Raw genomic sequence first — 18,980 nt, forward strand, 5'->3', positions numbered from 1 at the left:
AAAGTTGCAGGAACCCAATATGAACAGTCTGCACATCATAGCCCATTGGTACGGCAATCTATCTAATTTGTGTAAATCATTTTTCTGACTAAAAATACATGCATACTTTTATATGTACACAATTCCAAACCACATCCTAACCCTGCTCCCAAAAAAATCCATCCCTCTATGTAGGATAAAATACCTACAAAATGGCAATACATATAGATTCTTACCCACATATTGGACAGCCAATTTTATAAAAACCTATTTCCATGGAGAAAGCACTGCTTTTCTGAGAAATGGCTTTTAAAATTAACTTTAACATTAACTCACTGTATGAAGTTTTATTGAATAAAAAAATTAAATTATACAATTTTTCAGTAATACCTAATATATTTTGCAAGGAAGTTTCTTAAGTTCAATAATTACAAATAGTTAGTACTACATTAACTACTTCATTAAATGATGTTCCTAGAAACAAATCCATTAAGAAAAGCTCAATTATTTTAAGTATATTCCTGAAGGGAAAAAAGCAGTTAAGGTTGCTTCTATCAAAACTTACCTCATAGGTACTTGGAAGCTTCAGCTTTAAGCTTAAAAATTTTTTAATGGTTCCAACTGTAACACGTGTAGAGCAGCGGATGAATTTTTTCATTAGACCCTATAAAACCCAGAATTCAATTAATAAGAAAATATCAAGGATTATAGAAACATATGTTAACATCTGCAGTCCATTCCTTTATGCTACAAAGTAAAAACTTGTTAAAACATTTTGTTTAAACAAAAAACATTTAGAAAGTAGCTGAGTGCAAGAACCTCTATAATGCCATACATCAGACATGGACTTATTTTCTCACTTTGTTTTCTCACTTATTTTCACAATGTTTTAATCAGCAGGTGCTAATTAGTACCATGTTGCCTGAAAATTAGTGAACCTCTTTGTACTCTGCAAAGTAAACAGGTGAATATAAATATAGAAAAATGAAAGCAGATAAAAACCATATGCACTGATACAGCTACTTCAAACAGTAACAGAAATACTGAATAGGAGTTTCTGTTAATATGCAGCTAAAAATCTCGACACGTTAAATCCTAGCAAGTAAGGCACAATGGATACTTGTATAATACAACTATATACATGGAGGGATTAGGCCTGCAATGATCAAACATTCTGTGGCCGTGACCCAAATATCACAGCCACAGAAAGCAAGGAAGCCCTGGAGATGTGGGCCGATGACACCTCTGTGGAGGGCCTGCCCAGGTTGCAACCCCAAACATGGGTGCCATTTAGGGTCACAACCCAGTTTGGGAAGCTCTGGATTAGGCGGCTGTCTTGGAGATACATAAACTCATACTTACAGTGAACCTACAATACTGACTCAAAGGAATATATTAGTGCTAAAAAAATCTGTGAGAAGATGAAGCAAATTCATTATGCACACTAATTATTTATCTCATAAGATTAGAACAAATTAAGACTGAAGAAGCAACAAAATTTACTTTGTAGAAGAAAAAGGGAATGGAGATGTATGAACTCCATTTCCTTTTTTCTTCTACAATGCAAATATGCATGTTGATTGTAATAAAATCAAGAATAACACATTTACTAAGTGGGGGAATTCTGCACAAAAAAAAAAAATCAAAATTCCGCACACTTTATTTGTAATTTTCTTGTGCAGAATTCACCCATTATGAGGGCTGGCATCTCACCAAGGTGCACACATTCCCCAACCACCTTTTTACTAGCCCTCCACCCCATGACACACACACTATCCATCTTACTCCAGTCACTCCTATGGCACATGCCACCCCATCCATCTTTCCTCAGCCGTCTCCCCTCTCATGGCATACACCATCCCATCTACCTTGCTTCAAAGCACCTCCCCCCAAGGCATACACAACTCTATGCACTTTCCTGAAGCCCTCCACCCCTTCCCATGACGCAAGTGCATACACAAACACGTATACACCTTTATTCACCTTTATCTCAGCCCTCCCACCCCATTCCATCCTCCTTTTTTCCGGCACCCTCCTCCCTCCGTGCACACACTCCACATAGCACACTGAGAGAGAGAGGAGTTGCGCAGCAGAACATCAGGCTGCTTCCTCCTCCTCTGTTTCCTGGGCCCAACTGTTTTGAGCCATGCGGGCTTTCTGTACAGCGAATTTGCTGGTGGCCAAGGTGGCAAAGGCAGCAGAAACAGCCCAATGTGTGGCTGCGCAGCTCCTCTTTTTTGCTATGTTGTGGTGGTGGTGGTGCATGTACAAGTAGACAGAGGGAAGGAGGAAGACAATCAGAAATGGAACAAAATTCTGTGGAGTCAGTGAAGGAGGGGACTTCTTCGCAAACTGCATTGCACTGTAGCAAAATTCCCCCAGTAGTTATTCATTGTGAACATCAATTATGGAGAAAGATGGAGTGGTACAGAAAAGACCAGAATTCAAATAAGACCTTTAACAGTACAACAGACAGATACAACTGGTACAAGTTATCCTTACTCAACAGATAAAAACAGAAAAAAATTAGAGGTCAGCAAAAAACAACCATTTGGTCTACTCATTTGCCAACTCTGCTGATACAGACTGAAAGAATATAAAAACATAAGAATTGCCAAGCTAGGTCAGACTAAAGGCTTATCAAGCACAGTATCCCGTTTAAAAACACAACAGTGGTCAATTCGAGTCATGAATACCAGGATCCAAAAAGGTAGCTAGATTTCATACTGCTTACCCCAGAGATAAAAAGTGGATTTCTCCAGGTCTATCCTAATAAGTCTATTGACTTTTCTCCAGAACTTGTCCAAAACTAAAAAGTCAGCTACACTAAGTGCTTTTATCACATACTGCAGCAATGAGTGAAAAACTATTTTGTCCTAATTGCTTTACATGTACTACTTTGCAATATTATGGCAGGTCCCCTAGGCTTTGATGTTTTGAAACTGCAAATAATTGATTTGTGTTTACACATTCTACTCAAGATTTTATAGACCTCTTATATCTCCCCTCAGCCATCCCCTTTCCAAGCGGAAAAGCCCTAACCACTTTAGCCTTTCCTCATTGGAAAGTTGCTCAACGCCCTTATTTTGGTTGCTCTTCTTCACATCTTTTCTGAGATGCACCAACCAGAACTGCACACAATATTCAAGGTATGGTTACAACTGAGAAACAATATCATATTCTTGGTTTTATTCTCTGTTCCTTTCTTAACTATTCCCAACATTGTTTGCTCTCTTTTCGTCCAGTACCGCATACTGAGCAGAATATGTCAATTTATTGTCTACAATGATGACTACATCTTTTTCCTGGGTGATAACTCCTAAAGTGGATCCTAGCATCACGTAGCTATAATCTGGGTTCTTCCCAATGTACATGACATTGCACTTATCTATACTGAACTTCTTCTATCTTTTAGAGGTCCAGTCTCCCAAGGTCCTTCTATAGTTATCTTAATTGTTGACCAGAACAAGCACGCTGGGGCTGAGCCTGAGTAGGCTGGTGAGCTGCAGGATTGTACCTACGCCCAGGATAGTAGTAGGAATTGCTCCTGGGCTTGCCAAAAGTCCTCCTAGCTGAAGAAGTGGATGCAGAAGTTGCCCAGCGCGAGAGAGAGAGAGAGAGAGAGAGAAGAGATTGTATCAGTGTGTTTCTTGATTTGGTCAGTGACCTTCTCAACCTTCTCTCCAAAAAGGTTATCCCCCTGGCAAGGGGCATTCACCCATCTCTGCTGAACAGAATGTTCCAAGTCAAACAAGCAGCCAGGAGAGTCTGTGAAATTGCTATACTTTGAGCAGAGATCATGGATGCCACATCAAAAATGTTAAGTGCACCTGGCCAAGAACTTTCAACATGCCTTCTGCTGCTTGACCAACTGGCGAAAAGGCTTGGTGTGTGCCAGAGGGAGAAAATCCACCAAATCCAACAGCTGTGTCACCGAGTTTCACAAGTAGATGCTCGTGAAGAGCTGGTAGGATTGTATGTGGCAGACGAGCACTGAAGCATGGTACAACTTCCTCCCAAAAGAATCCAGGGTTCTACCTTGTCTGCCTGAGGGTGCTGAGGCATAGTCCCTAGTACTCATGGCTCTTTTGAAAGCAGACTCCACCACCATGAGGTAACGGAGGTCTAACAAAACCAGGTTCACTGTGGATCTGATACTGGGTGTCCATCTTCTTGGGCATGTCAGAGACAAAAAAAGGGGGACTCCCAGCTCCTGACAAGAAATTCCTCGAGTACCTCGTGGAGAGGGACAGTCACAGCCTCATTAGGAGGGCATGTGTAGTCCAGGACTTTGAGCATGTTGGCCCTGGGCTCATCCTCCACTTCCAAAAGAAATGGAATGGCATCAGCCATTTCCTTAACAAAAGATGGAAATGAAAGGCTCTCTGGCAGAGACCATCTCCTTTCAGGTGGAGGGGAGGGTTCAGAAGGGATCCCATAAGACTCGTCTGAGAAGAAGTATCCGAGATCCTCCTCTGAATCCCATGAGTGCTCTTCCCAGGTGTTGTACAGTATCTTCCTATGGGATTGGAAACCAAACCTGCCTCTATGCCAAGGAACAGTGCCCTAAGAGCTGTGTTGAGAAGTCAGCTTCAGTTTCTACTCCAACGAAGCTTCCTCCACTGACATCGAGGGGGTGCTGGCTTGGGTGGCACTTGACACCAGGGCTACAAGCAGTGCTGGCGTTGGAGGCCGCACCACAGGCTGAGGGCCCGGCATGGCCGCAACGGGAAGTATGTCAGGCGCAAGCAGCCCCGATACCGGTGCACACCGCTGCATGAGGTCATACAGCAGCTCTGGAAGCACAGCTCGGATGCGCTCATTGAGGACTGACAACGGGAAAAGCTGGGGTGCCGGTTGAGGCGCAGGTTGCAGAACTGCTGGGGTCAATGTGGGAGTAGGATCTCGGCTACTTGGAGACAGGCGCATTGGCACCTCCTGTATGGAGGTAGAGCGATCCTTCCTGGCGCCGATGCTTCTCAGGTGCTGAATCCTTCGACACCACAGAGCTCCTGACACCATGCATCAAGGGTGACTGATGACAATGCTTCTTGGCCTTCACCCAACGTTGTAGAATCCTCACTTCACCTCGGGGTCAGGTCCGACGATGGATAGTCCTGGGGGCCCTGCTCCCACTGTCTACGGGTCTCGAAGCAGCCATGCTGACCGACGCTCCTGATACTGGTGTGATGCTCGACGCCAATGTCACGGAACCGGACTTGGCTTCAAAACTCTTCTCTCGTTGAGCCTCCCGGGAAAGTAGGATCCTCTTCTTCATACGAAGACAGAGCACACAATGAGCAGGGTTATGGTTGGGCCCAAGACACTGCAGACACCATGAATGGGTGTCCTTCCCCGAGATAGTCCGATTGCACCAGGTACAGCGCTTGAAGCCACTGGGAATCTTCGTGGACATGGACTGGAAAATTCCACCGGATAAATCAAACGACTCAATGATGCCTGAAAAAAAGGGGCAAGGAATGGAGACCCCCCCCCCCCCCCCCCAAAAAAAAAAAAGAACCCAGCTGAAGTCGGGGTCTAAAACCAACCCAGTGATGACAAAAAATTAAGAAAACTTAAAACTGGGCAAAATGTACTAAGAAAATGAAGGAGGGGTAAAAAAAAAAAAAAAAAAAAAACGGATTTCTATGAGGAGAACCAAAACCTCTTTACAAAATGAGGGACGATAAATCAGCTGATTTAGTTGAAAGGAGGAAACACCTTGGGCAGAAAGGAATTAACAGTTCTAACAGTAAGTCTGGCCTTGAAGAAAAGGGTCTTTATAAAACAAAACTTGTCGCTCCGAGACATCCCTAGCCAACAACCACAAGGAAAACTGTTTTCAGAGTGGTTTTATGGAGAGGTTCAAAAGCAGGTTTCTAAAGTGCCTGCAAGACCAAATTAAGACTCCATTCTGGGCATAAACACCTGTGCAAACGCTTCAGCTTATTAACCCCAAAATTCTGCCAAGGAAGAATTTTGAAGACGACTTCAAAAGCACAAGTGCACTGCTACCTGGCCCTCGAGGGAATTGAGAGAGTCAAACCTTTTTTGAAAACCTTCCTGTAGAAAATCCATAAACTGAGTGACAGAAGAACTGAAAGGCAAAATAGTCTGTTCTGCACACCAAAACTCAGTTTGCCACACTCTAGCATATGTAGCAGAAGTGGATCATTTACATCAGTGGCGTAGCCAGACCTGACATTTTGGCTGGGCCCAGAGCTAATATGGGTGGACACTATATATATAGGCATGAGTAGTGTGCCCTACTTCTAGCATTTTTCCTCTCTCTCCATCCTTTCATCCAGCATTTCTCCTGTTTCTCTCTCCATCTGACCAACCAGGGTCTCCCCCTTGCTCCCCTTCCTTCTCCTCAACAGCTTGTCTCTTCCCTGCCCTTTTCCATGTCCCCTCTTTCTCCAATCATCTTTCATCTTTCTCTCTGTACCCCTCTTCTATCCAGCATCCCAACTCTTCTTTCTTTCCATCCAGCTTCTCCCCTCTCACCTCCATCCAGCATGACCCTTTCTCTCTCTCTCCCTTCCACCAACATCTTCCCTTGCTCTCCACCTTCTGTCCAGCGTCTCCCTCCTTTCATCCATCTCCTCTCTCTTCCTCCTTTCATCCAGTGACTCCCCTTTTTCTGTACCCATCCAACATCTTTGATCTCTCTCTCCCCCCACCCACCATACACCTTGACACACTTTCTTTCTCCTCCCCTTCAAAACAAAATATTTTTTCTATGCTCCTCCACCCCAGCATTTTTTGTTTCAACATACCTTTTATTATTATTATTATTACATTTGTACCCCACGCTTTCCCACATGTTGCAGGTTCAATGCGGCTTACATAGTAAATACAATTACAGTCATGAAAAGAAACATACTAATTGTAGTAAACGAGTAGTTGTAGGGTTTGATATAAATGCAAGCTAAGATGGGATAACAAACAGAAAGGAGATAGGGAAGGCTAAGAAGTAAGAAGGATGGTAAGGAAAGGTAGAGTGATTATGTGAGTGTTTGCTCTTTCCTATCAAAAAATGGAGTCAAAGCAGAGGAGAGCGCAACATCAAGTCCGAAACTGGAGATGATTTGGGAGTTGGTACACAATGAGGCAATATTGGATCACTAAAAGTATGCAAGGATACCCGCTTACAAATATCTATGGGGAAGCTCTGTGAAGATGCGCTTTTGTACTAGCCAAAGTCCGAAGACGAAGAGCCGTGTCTTGAGGGATTTGCATTTTTCATGGTAGAGAAAAAAAATACAAGCAGCTATCCGTTGCGACAAAGTACGTTTTGTGAATGGGTTGCCAGACAGCGTTAAAATTCCCCAGCCTAAAAACAGCGACATCCCCAATCCCCATCTTGCTCACCTATGTGCTCTGTCTCTTCCTCCATGTGTGGTACTAGTACTGCTTAGCTGGCCAGCCCGGGCCCTCATTCTGCTTCCCCCCCCCCCCCCCCCCCCCCCCCCGCAGCAGCCTTCAGGCATGCGCTGTTGGTCTGCCGGTCCTCAGCCCTTGGAACAGGAAATTGACGTCAGTGGGGGCAGAGAACGGCAGAGCCGACAGCACATGCCTGAAGGCTGCTGCAGCCCCGAACTTCATTTTCTTCTTTTGCCGAAGCTGCTCACAAAGACGCAGAGGCAGCGATAGCGGAGGATCATCTCAGACTTGGCAGGTGGGCGGGCGGGCCTGAGCCAAGATTGGGTGGGCCCAGGCTCACCGGTAGCTACGCCCCTGATTTACATGCTTGCAAAAGGGTGGAAACATCCTCTGAACACCCCTTCTTCCTTAAGTGTAATCTTTCAAGAGCCAGGCCGTAAGAACAAAGGGAGAGGGATTGTCCGTTGCAATGAGTCCCTGAGCCAGAAAGCCTTTGAGGGCAGACAGCTGAAGTGGGGAAGCTATCTGCAAACAAATTAGGTCTGCATGCCACAGTTGTTTTTCCAGTCTGATACAGCAGATATTACCAGTCCTGAATGAGTGACCTGCAAAACAGTCATGCCTATTATCGGCCACAGAGGGAATACATAAAGGAGGTCACTGGTTGGCCATGTCTGGAAAAGAGCATCCAGGCCATCTGAGCCCAACTCCTTTCATCGGCTGAAGAACCTGCGGACTTTGGTATTGTGTTTGGAAGGCCCCACTGAGATGTAATCAGACTGTTTGAGAGAGTGTGTGAGAGAGAGAGTGAATGTGCAAGTGTGTGTGTGTGTATGACAGAGAGAGAGTGAGACTGGGTGCGAGTGTGTGTGTGAGAATGAGAGTATGTGCCAGGGTCCCCCCTCCCTCCCAGTTCCAGGGTCGTTGCCCCCCCAGTCTGTCTCACAGTTGCAGGGTCCCCCCTCCCTCCCTCCCTTTTTCCCAGTTGCAGGGTCCCCCCTCCCTCCCACCCAGTTGCAGGGTCAGTCGGCCTCCCTCCCTCCCTCCCAGTTGCTGGGTCTGTCTCCCCCCTCCTTTTGTCCTCCACGTTTTAAGGCACTGTCTATCCAGTTGAAACAGCTTTAGACTTGTTTCAGATGGAACAACAATTTAAAAACGACAATGTGAAGCAGCAGCTCCTAGGTTTGCTTGTTTTTGAGTGTATACCAATGACGGCTGCGTAGGGGAGTGGAAACAAAGATTAACCAATGGGTTTCCTTGCTTACCATAGACTTGCTTTGCTCACTTCCACTCCTGTCTATTAAACGTCCTGCAGCATCTCACAGGTTTGCTTGTTTTTTGACTTCACCCGAGGCGCAGCCAATCAGTGGGATTCATGATGTCAGTTTGATCTACAGCACCTAGCAAACCACGGTTCAGGCAGCCTCAGAATGTTGGAGATGAGAATTATTAAATAGGAAAACTTATGTTTATGTACATGACAAGCCTTAAACTGTCCATGCAATAAGGAAACCAATGAGAAGAGTTGGAAGATAGTAGAAAGTGCTGGAACAGGATTCACCATAAAAGGAAATAGAATGTTCTGGAAAGATGCATATTCATTAGGTAGGAAGGGTAATTAAGGTAATAAAGAAAGGAAGAAAAGGTATATAAGAGGAAACAGAACTGAGAATAAGGTGCCTCAGTGTGTCTACACTAGCAAGTGGACATATTGATAGCTCCCAGGGAAAATTCTGTTCTTTATTTGCTACATATTATACTCTATTGGGATTTTATTTTGTAAATATTTCAATAATTACTTATTGGTTTCTCTAATACTTATTTGGTAGCCAGTGTTTTTTTTGTCTGGGGCTCTGCCTTGGGGGGGGGGGGGGGGGGGGGGGAGATTTCTCAAGGGTCCACCTTCCAGGAGACCTCCAGAAGGCTACTCCTGTCTCTGAGGCAAAGACAGGAGTGCAGCTGAAATTCCAATTACTGAGTTACACAGTCAACTGACTCTTGGCCAGGTTAACTATCCAACCCCAGGATATGAAGCAGACACTACCTGGGAAGAGACTTGAAGACTCTCCTGATAAGAGGAGGCCCTTACCAACCAGTTGTCTAGATACAGGCAAACCTGAATGCCCTCCTCCTGAAGGTATGCTGTCACTACTACCAAGACATTCAAAAAAAGCCCTTGCTGTCATAGAGAAGCCAAAGGGCATTACCCTGAATGAAGAACTCACAAGGCTAACTAACCGTATCATCAAGCGCAAGGCCGCCATTCTGATGTGTTGAACCTGTAGTGCCCTGTTGACATGCTTGAGATCTAGGACAAGGCAAAAGGTACCCCAAAGTAAATGGAATATCTCCGAGTCCCCCACTTGCTTTGAGGAACAGATTGCACAGCTCCAGGGTTACATGAACTGCCTGCCACTTTTCAGATGCTTTGCATGGAGATTCTAAGTAAAAATCTGCGAGAGGGCACAACATTTCTAGTGTGTATCCCTGTCTGATTATATCAAAGACCCAATGGTCTAATGTAATTCTGGTCCACTCCTCATAAAAATTGGAAAGGCATTCCCCAATTAACAAGGCCAAGGATCGACCCACAACCCCATCATTAGGATGCTGTGATGGGGTGTGTATCTCATTTTGGGGAGGTGAGGACCCCCAGTCCAGGAAAAGTGCTAGAACCGAACTTAGTTAGAGTGAGGATTTGGGACCCTGCTTGCGAGGTAGCAGAAGATTAGGGAAAGCTACGTGGGATGTGGAAGGGGGGACTAACCCTTCTTGGATCCATTTATATAATTCCCTGAGTGCTGGGAGCGTGAGACAAGCATCCAGAAGTTGTAACAGGAAACTAATTTACATAGGATTTGCACAGGCAGATAAACTATGGACATTCCTTCCAAACAGGATCGGAGAAAGGAGAAAAAGCCCCTGTTAGCCCAAAGGGGAATACCTATACTTCCTAGGATTTTCTAGGACCAACAGAGGATGAATAGCTTGGAAATTACCTAATCACCCTGACCGTAAAGGGAGATCCGATTCAGGTCCCTACAGGTGGTGGGATTAAGGAGTTGGAGATTGTTCTCTCCTGTACTGAAGGTAAGATGTCCTTCTACAGAAAAGGATCATGGATTGGCCCTTGTCTTGCATTACTACAAAGGGATCGAGGACTAATCTTTGTTTTCTATTACTACAAAGGGATCAAGGACTAACCTTTGTTTCTACTACTACAAAGGGATCACAGACTAACCAGTTTTGCTGGGTGATCCTGTTTGACTAAAGAGGGAAAAGAGAAGTCTTCACAGTCAATCAGCCCATGTTTATGGGTGGGCGGCGCATGACAGATGCATGAGAGAAGTTAGAAGTCCTAGGGGCTGACTCAGAGGACTTTTTGTTCCCTCAAAAGGAAGACTGTCTCTGCTGAAAGTGTGATCTCTGAAAAGAGAAAAAAGCAGACATTCTTGGACTGTACCAGCGTTCATCACGGAAACAAAAGCAAGTCTCAGATGCCCTAAATTGAATCTTGGTCTTGTCCTCTGCCAAGTGCTGAGAATTTGAGACCCCAAGGTCTTAACCAATTTTTCAAGATCATCTCCAAATAGCTTGCCCAAGTGAGACGTTAAGGCATTGGGCAGCAGATGCTACTTCAACCAGAACCACTCTGCACAAAAAACGCTAGCGCCATTTCTTTAGCCGAAGCCCTGAGGAGATTATACAAGGTACCTGCTAAGTAAGATAACAGATTCTAGGGATGGGAGAAATTCTGGTACATTTTCAGCGGTAGGGAGCTACTGAACCCAGCAGAGGCAAGTTCTCGCTGCATAAGAGTTACAAATGGTTGCCTGAACACATAAAACTGCTAACTCAAAGATGAACTTCAAAGAAGACTAATTTACTGTCATGAACATCCTTCAACAATATTTCTCGCTCTACCAGAATGGTAGTTTTCTTGGTTACGATGGTGATCAAAGCATCTACTCTAGGCAAACTAAACCTGTTCACTTCATTAGGGAGAACAGGATAAAGGTGAGCCATAGCCTGTGCCACCTTTAGACTGGCATCTCGTTTATCGATTTCATATACCGACTCTCTGCCAGGCAATTCAAAGCCGTTTACAATTCAATAAAAAGAAAAGGAACTCCCAGTGGAGCCATGAGGCAGAGCGGACGTTGGACAGAACTGCTCCCCATTTTCCTCCTTAAAAATCTGCACATTATCTGAATTCTCCTATTGAATACCCATCCTGTGTGGCTGGCTATCTCCTGGAGCTCTTACCTCATGTTTATGTGTTTCTGGGGGAATTTTTCTGGCTCTTGTGGCTGCAAAAGGCTTGCGCAGGGGACAAGACAGGAATCGAACTGTGGAAACCAAAATGGCACTGCAAGCACCCCCGCCAAGCCCCTCGGTAGCTTGGAATGGACTGCAGAAATAATATATCTGAAGTGAAAGCAACTGTAGAGTCTGCTATTGACAAAAAATTACAACAGTTCTTCGATTACATTTATAATGCTCATGAGAGTTTGGATAGGTTGGGCCTGGAACTTGACGACGCATAGCAGCAAACTGGCTCGAAGACCTGGAAAACTGGGCTAGATGTAATAATCAACTGATGGGTATTCTGGAATGTGTCAAAGAAGGAGGTTTGTTGAACTATTTGGAGACTTGGTTATCAAAGAGTCTGCACTTAGGTGCATGTCACGAACCATTCTGGATTGCACAAGCTCACTGTCTGGGGCCCGTAAGTTTCAGACTGCGTGTGGTGATCTTAAGGGTCCTGAACTTTGCCCGCAAGGTAAAAATATTGCGGGCGCTATGGGCTGATAAAACTTTGCAAGTGGACAATCGTAAGATCCTGTGCTTTCAAGACTATTCAGTTGTGAAAAATTACAGAAGGACCTTACGAGACTGGGCGGCTAAATGGCAGATGGCGTTTAATGTGAGCAAGTGCAAAGTGATGCATGTGGGAAAAAAAGAACCCGAATTATAGCTACGTCATGCAAGGTTCCACGTTAGTAGTTACGGACCAAGAAAGGGATCTTGGTGTCGTCGTCGATAATACACTGAAACCTTCTGCTCAGTGTGCTGCTGCGGCTACCTCACCACCTCTCCCTCCACTAGTCCGTTCCCCTCTCTCTCCTTCCCCTCATTCCCTTTCCTCCTTTCCTGAAGTTACTATTGAGGAAACTACACTTCACCTTTCTTCCTCAAAATGTACCACCTGTTCCTCTGATCCCATTCCCACCCACCTTCTTAATGCCATCTCTCCTGCTCTTATTCCTTTTATCTGTCACATTCTCAACCTCTCACTTTCCACTGCAACTGTCCCTGCTGCCTTTAAACATGCTGTGGTCACACCTCTCCTTAAGAAGCCTTCACTCGACCCTACTTGTCCCTCTAATTACCGACCCATCTCCCTCCTTCCTTTTCTCTCCAAATTACTTGAGCGTGCTGTTCACCGCCGCTGCCTTGATTTTCTTTCCTCACATGCTATTCTTGACCCACTACAATCTGGTTTTCGCCCTCTCCACTCAACCGAAACTGCGCTTACTAAAGTCTCCAATGACCTATTACTGGCTAAATCCAGAGGTCAATATTCCATCCTCATTCTTCTTGATCTTTCCGCTGCTTTTGACACTGTTGATCACAGCATACTTCTCGATACCCTGTCCTCACTTGGATTCCAGGGCTCTGTCCTTTCCTGGTTCTCTTCCTACCTCTCTCTCCGCACCTTTAGTGTTCACTCTGGTGGATCCTCTTCTACTTCTATCCCTCTGCCTGTCAGCGTACCTCAGGGTTCTGTTCTTGGTCCCCTCCTCTTTTCTATCTACACTTCCTCCCTTGGTTCATTAATCTCATCCCATGGCTTTTCCTACCATCTCTATGCTGATGACTCCCAAATCTACCTTTCTACCCCTGATATCTCACCTTGCATCCAAACCAAAGTTTCAGCGTGCATGTTCATACCAGTCTTCAGGACACCCACCTAAACGATGAGGAACATCAAAAACTGAAGTGTAGCTGGGTGGGAGCAGCATCTGGTACTACCCATAGTGATCAGTAAATCAATACCATATCAGATTTATAAGGTGCTGGTGGGATGGGAGGGTAGATTATATGTTGGTCTATTTGACCTTTCAGAGCTGTTCATTCTGAATGTCTATGCCCTTAATGTTTCCGCCCTCTCCTTCTTTCAGACCCTGATTAAAGTTGTGGCACCATATCTACATTTGCCTCTTCTAGTTCTGGGGGATTTTAATACTGCAATGGATTTTTTCTGTAGATAAGAAGGATGGAAGAGGCCATGTTAACCTTAGACCCAGTTGGGGCCTTCAATATTTTTGCAAAGTCCTAGATTTGGTGGATCCCTGCGGATTTTTCTTTCTTTAGACAAAGATTTTACCCATTTTGCTATTGCATATTCGTTCATGTCTCGCATTGATTATATATTTGTGACATCTATTCATTTTCACAGGGTTACCAAGTCAAATATAGATCTTCCTACACCCTTAGATCATTCCCTTGTCCGTGTTGATCTGCAGGGTATACTGGATGAGTGGGGTCCCAAACTTTGGTGTTTTCCATCATATTTGTACTGGGATTCTTCCTTTAGATCTTCTGTCCAGAAGTGGCAATATTATTTGGAGGATAATGAGCGCCTTGTTTCAGACCCCATATTATTTTGGGAAACAGTGAAGGCTGTTTTGAGAGGGGAAGCCATTGCCAATGTGGCAGCTAGGAGACGGAAACAGACCAGCTGATACATCTGTTTTCCCAATATTTTGCTCACTTCTATCAGCAATCCTCTGTCCCACTTGAAACAGTTCAGTCACTTGTGTCTCTACCCTGGCTTTGCTTAGGTTTGACCCACAGGTAGCTGGGTATTTGCATGAGCAGATTTCAGCTTTGGGGGATCCTTCAGGCCATAAAACTGGCCCCATTGGTGAATCATCATTCATACCTCCAATCACAGAAAGATATATATTATATGTCTTTATGCCCCCTTATCGCCCTCTAAGCTCCCATTGTTTCCTTCCAATGTTTCAATGTTTGTGCTCCATTGTTACACTCTCAACGACACTTCAATTGGTTCGCATAATTATGCAAAATATAATCCATAACCAATATGTAACAAATTGTATTTCCAACATCTAACTCCTATTGTAAGCCACACTGAACCCGCAAAAAGGTGGGAAAATGTGGGATACAAATGCAATAAATAAATAAATAAAAATAAATACTCCAAAGCCTTATGGACTAAGTGCCAAATTTTATGTTTGACCAGGATCATGTTTTACCACTGGAGGCGTATCTTGGACGAGTTTGTGATACCACTGTGTTTCCAGCTCATGCAAATCATTCAATAATAGTGGTATTGCCTAAGCCTGGTCACGACTCCACTCAGCTGGACTCATATAGACCTCTTTGCTCAACTTTGAGATGAAGCAGATAGCAAAGATCTTAGAGACTCGGGTGTCGGGCCTGCTGCCAGATCTTATCCATCAGGATCAGGTGGGCTCTGTACAATCCTGACAAGCGATTTGGAATGTCCTAAGGTTATGGTGGCTATGGGACATTGCACTACTGAACACATTCCTACTCTCAATCAGCCTAGACACCCAAAAGGCATTTGACTATGTAAATTGGGACTGTTTCTTTTATTGGATAAATATGAATTTGGGGGTCCCTTTTTGGACAAGATAAAACTTTTGTATGCTAATCCTCTGTTGGCAGTGCTAGTCAATGGGGAACTCTTGGATTATTTCCCTTTGGCACTGGGTACCCATCAGGGGTGCCCTCTGTCGCCTTTGCTCTGTGTGTTAGCTTTGGAGCCCCTGTTGATTGCACTACAGGCAGACTCAGAGATCAACAGCCTTACTATTAGGAGGGAAGTTGTGAAGTGTATGGCATTTGCAGATGACATGCTATGTGTTCTTACACAGCCCAATCACCAAGGAGGCTTTTTCACCTGGTACACTCTCATGGCGTGGTGTCTGGACTATCTCTCAATCTTAGCAAATCTGAGGCCATGGCCCTGGGAGGGTATCAATATGCTGATTGAGGTGACCAACTTTCATTGAAGAAGGTGCAGTATAAAATGAAATATTTATTTTTATTTATTTAGGTCATTTATACCCCGCCTTTTGCCGCATTTTAGCAGCCCCAGTAAGCTGACAGAGGCCTAGTGGAAAAATTACATTGTACTGCTCAAAAATAATTTGGATGTTTTTGCTCTATGGGCACTATTACCACTGTCCCTCACGTGCCGAATAGCCTTATATAAAATGGTGTTATTTCCACAATGGCTCTGTCTTACAGACCTTTCCCCATGTACCTTACTAACTGGATGTGACTATATCAGAAGGTAAAATTATGTATAATCATACCTGATAATTTTCTTTCCATTAATCATAGCTGATCAATCCATAGACTGGTGGGTTGTGTCCATCTACCAGCAGGTGGAGATAGAGAGCAAACTTTTGCCTCCCTATATGTGGTCATGTGCTGCCGGAAACTCCTCAGTATGTCGATATCAAAGCTCCATCCGCAGGACTCAGCACTTAGAGAATTACACCCACGAAGGGACACTCTGCCCAGCTCACCACCGCCGAAACGGGGGAGGGGAATTAACCCAGCTCATCCCCACACAAGTGGGGGAGGGGAATCCGTCCAGCTCATCCCCGCGGAGCGGGGGAGGGACACCACACCCGCCGATGCGGGGGATCTGGCTTATCCTGCAACCGCAAACCGCGGGAGGAGCTGACTGACCCTAACACCGCCGAAGCGGGAGGGGTACAAAACTGCCCTACAGCCGCACGAAGCGGGAGGGAGTGCCGGCAGAATTTTAAGTCTCAATCCAGCCCCGTAAAACGGAGGGGAGAGGAATGCAGCAGCTCACTGTAACACAAACTCGTCTTAACTCTTGAAGAATCCAAGTGAAAAAACTTGAACACGAAGTCTTTCTGAAGTAACTGAAGACTAAACTTGAACCTGAAATGCAACCAGAATAAAACAATACAGATATCTGGGAGGGGCTATGGATTGATCAGCTATGATTAATGGAAAGAAAATTATCAGGTATGATTATACATAATTTTACCTTCCATATCATCAAGCTGATCAATCCATAGACTGGTGGGATGTACCGAAGCAGTACTCACCCAGGGCGGGACATAGAAATCCCTGACCGCAACACTGAAGCTCCAAATCGGGCCTCCGCCCGAGCAGCCACAGTCAAGCGGTAATGCTTGGAGAATGTATGGGCCGAAGCCCAAGTTGCCGCCTTGCATATCTCTTCCAAGGAGACGGAACCGGCCTCTGCCATCGAGGCCGCCTGAGCTCTTGTGGAGTGAGCCTTCAGCTGGATAGGCGGCACCTTCCCCGCGGCCACATAAGCCGCTGCAATGGCTTCCTTGACCCATCTTGCCACCGTAGGCTTAGCAGCCTGCAGACCCCTACGAGGACCTGCAAACAGGACAAACAGATGATCCGATTTTCGGAAATCATTGGTCACTTCCAAGTATCTGATGATGACTCGTCTCACATCCAGAAATTTAAGAGCAGAGTACTCCTCTGGGTAGTCCTCCCTACGAAAGGAAGGGAGACAGAGCTGCTGATTCACATGGAAGCGAGAAACAATCTTGGGCAGAAAGGAAGGCACTGTGCGAATAGTCACTCCTGCCTCAGTGAACCGCAGAAAAGGCTCTCGACATGAGAGCGCCTGGAGCTCGGAAACTCTTCTGGCTGAAGTGATAGCCACCAAAAAGACTGTTTTCAACGTCAGGTCTTTCAGAGATGCCCTCGACAAGGGTTCAAACGGCGGCTTCTGCAATGCTCATAGCACCAGGTTGAGATTCCACGCAGGCACCACTGAGTGCAGAGGAGGGCGCAGGTGATTAACTCCCTTGAGAAAGCGCACCACATCTGGCTGCGAAGCCAGGGAAGCACCCTTCAGGCGGCCCCTGAAGCAAGCCAGAGCCGCTACCTGGACCTTAAGGGAACTGAGCGACAGGCCTTTGTCCAGACCTTCTTGCAGGAACGCCAACACTGAAGAAATTGGAGCAGTGAAAGGAGAAAGAGAGCCTGCTTCACACCACGCTGCAAAGATACGCCAAACCCTGGCGTAAGCAGTAGAAGTAGAGCGTTTCCTCGCTCTCAGCATAGTGGCGATGACCTTGTCTGAGAAGCCCTTCTTCCTCAGACGCTGCCGCTCAATAGCCAGGCCGTAAGACCAAAGGGGGAGGGATCCTCCATCACCACGGGACCCTGATGTGGCCCTGCTCCACTGGCAGCCGCAGAGGATCGTCGACTGAGAGCCTGATCAAGTCCGCATACCAGGGACGTCTGGGCCAATCCGGACCCACCAGGATTATCCTGCCGGGATGCTTTGCCACCCGGTCTAGCACCCTGCCCAACATGGGCCAGGGCGGGAACACATAGAGAAGCTCTTGTGTCGGCCATTGTTGGAGAAGAGCATCTACTCCCAGGGATCGAGGGTCCCGTCCTCTGCTGAAGAAGCGCGGCACTTGGCAATTGGCCGATGACGCCATCAGATCTAGGCTCGGCTGGCCCCAGCGCTTCGTGATGTCCAAGAACGCCTGAGCAGATAGCTGCCACTCTCCGGGCTCCAAGGTATGGCGACTGAGAAAGTCCGCCTTGACATTCATGACTCCGGCAATGTGGGCCGCTGACAGCTGTTCCAGGTTCGCTTCCGCCCACTGGCATAGACTCATAGCCTCCTTGGCTAGAGGGGCGCTCTTGGTACCTCCCTGGCGGTTGACATAGGCCACAGCCGTGGCATTGTCCGACAGTACCCGTACAGGCTTCAGCACCAGTACCGGGATGAACTCCAAAAGCGCCAACCGAATGGCTCTGAGTTCCAGGAGGTTGATAGACCACTTCGCCTCTGCAGGAGACCAGAGCCCCTGCGCTGTCCTTCCCAAGCAGTGGGCTCCCCAGCCCGACAACGAGGCGTCCGTCGTGACGACAATCCACTCTGGGGTCACCAGAGGCATTCCCGCAGACAACTTGTCTGTCTGCATCCACCAGCTCAGCGCCTTGCGCACTGCTGGATCCAAGGGAAGACGCACCGCATAATCCTCCGACATCGGAGTCCAGCGCTGCAGCAGAGAGTGTTGTAGTGGTCTCATATGAGCCCTGGCCCAGGGCACTACTTCCATCGTGGCCGTCATAGAGCCCAACAGCTGCACATAGTCCCAAGCCCGAAGAGGAGAGGCTACTAGGAACTGGTCCACCTGAGCCTGAAGCTTGACAATCCGATTGTCTGGCAGGAACACTCTGCCCACTTGGGTGTCGAATCGAACTCCCAGATACTCCAGGGACTGAGTCGGGCGCAGCTGGCTCTTCTCCCAGTTGATGATCCATCCCAGGGAGCTCAAAAGAGCAACTACCCGGTCCACAGCTTTGCCGCACTCTGCATAAGAGGGGGCTCGGATCAACCAGTCGTCCAGATAAGGATGGACTTGTACTCCTTCCTTTCGCAGGAAGGCCGCTATGACCACCATTACTTTGGAAAAGGTCCGCGGAGCAGTAGCCAACCCGAAAGGGAGGGCTCTGAACTGTAAGTGTCGTCCCAGGACTGCAAAACGCAGAAAGCGTTGATGAGG

At 46.3% G+C, this 18,980-nt stretch overlaps 1 protein-coding gene across 3 annotated transcripts in view; it reads right to left on the reverse strand.

Moving 5' to 3' along the window:
• Positions 1–18,980, reverse strand: part of PCGF5 (polycomb group ring finger 5) — a 300,957-nt gene that overhangs the window by 76,396 nt on the left and 205,581 nt on the right. For all 3 annotated transcript variants that reach the window (XR_003942125.1, XM_030203049.1, XM_030203048.1), the window contains one exon: positions 545–643. Coding sequence is in view for 2 of the 3 variants with exons in the window: in XM_030203049.1 (XP_030058909.1) it covers positions 545–643 (99 nt within the window). In the remaining variant the exon portion in view is untranslated. The remainder of the gene's footprint in view (positions 1–544; positions 644–18,980) is intronic.

This window comes from Microcaecilia unicolor, chromosome 5 (assembly GCF_901765095.1).
Source record: "Microcaecilia unicolor chromosome 5, aMicUni1.1, whole genome shotgun sequence".
NCBI lineage: Eukaryota > Metazoa > Chordata > Amphibia > Gymnophiona > Siphonopidae > Microcaecilia > Microcaecilia unicolor.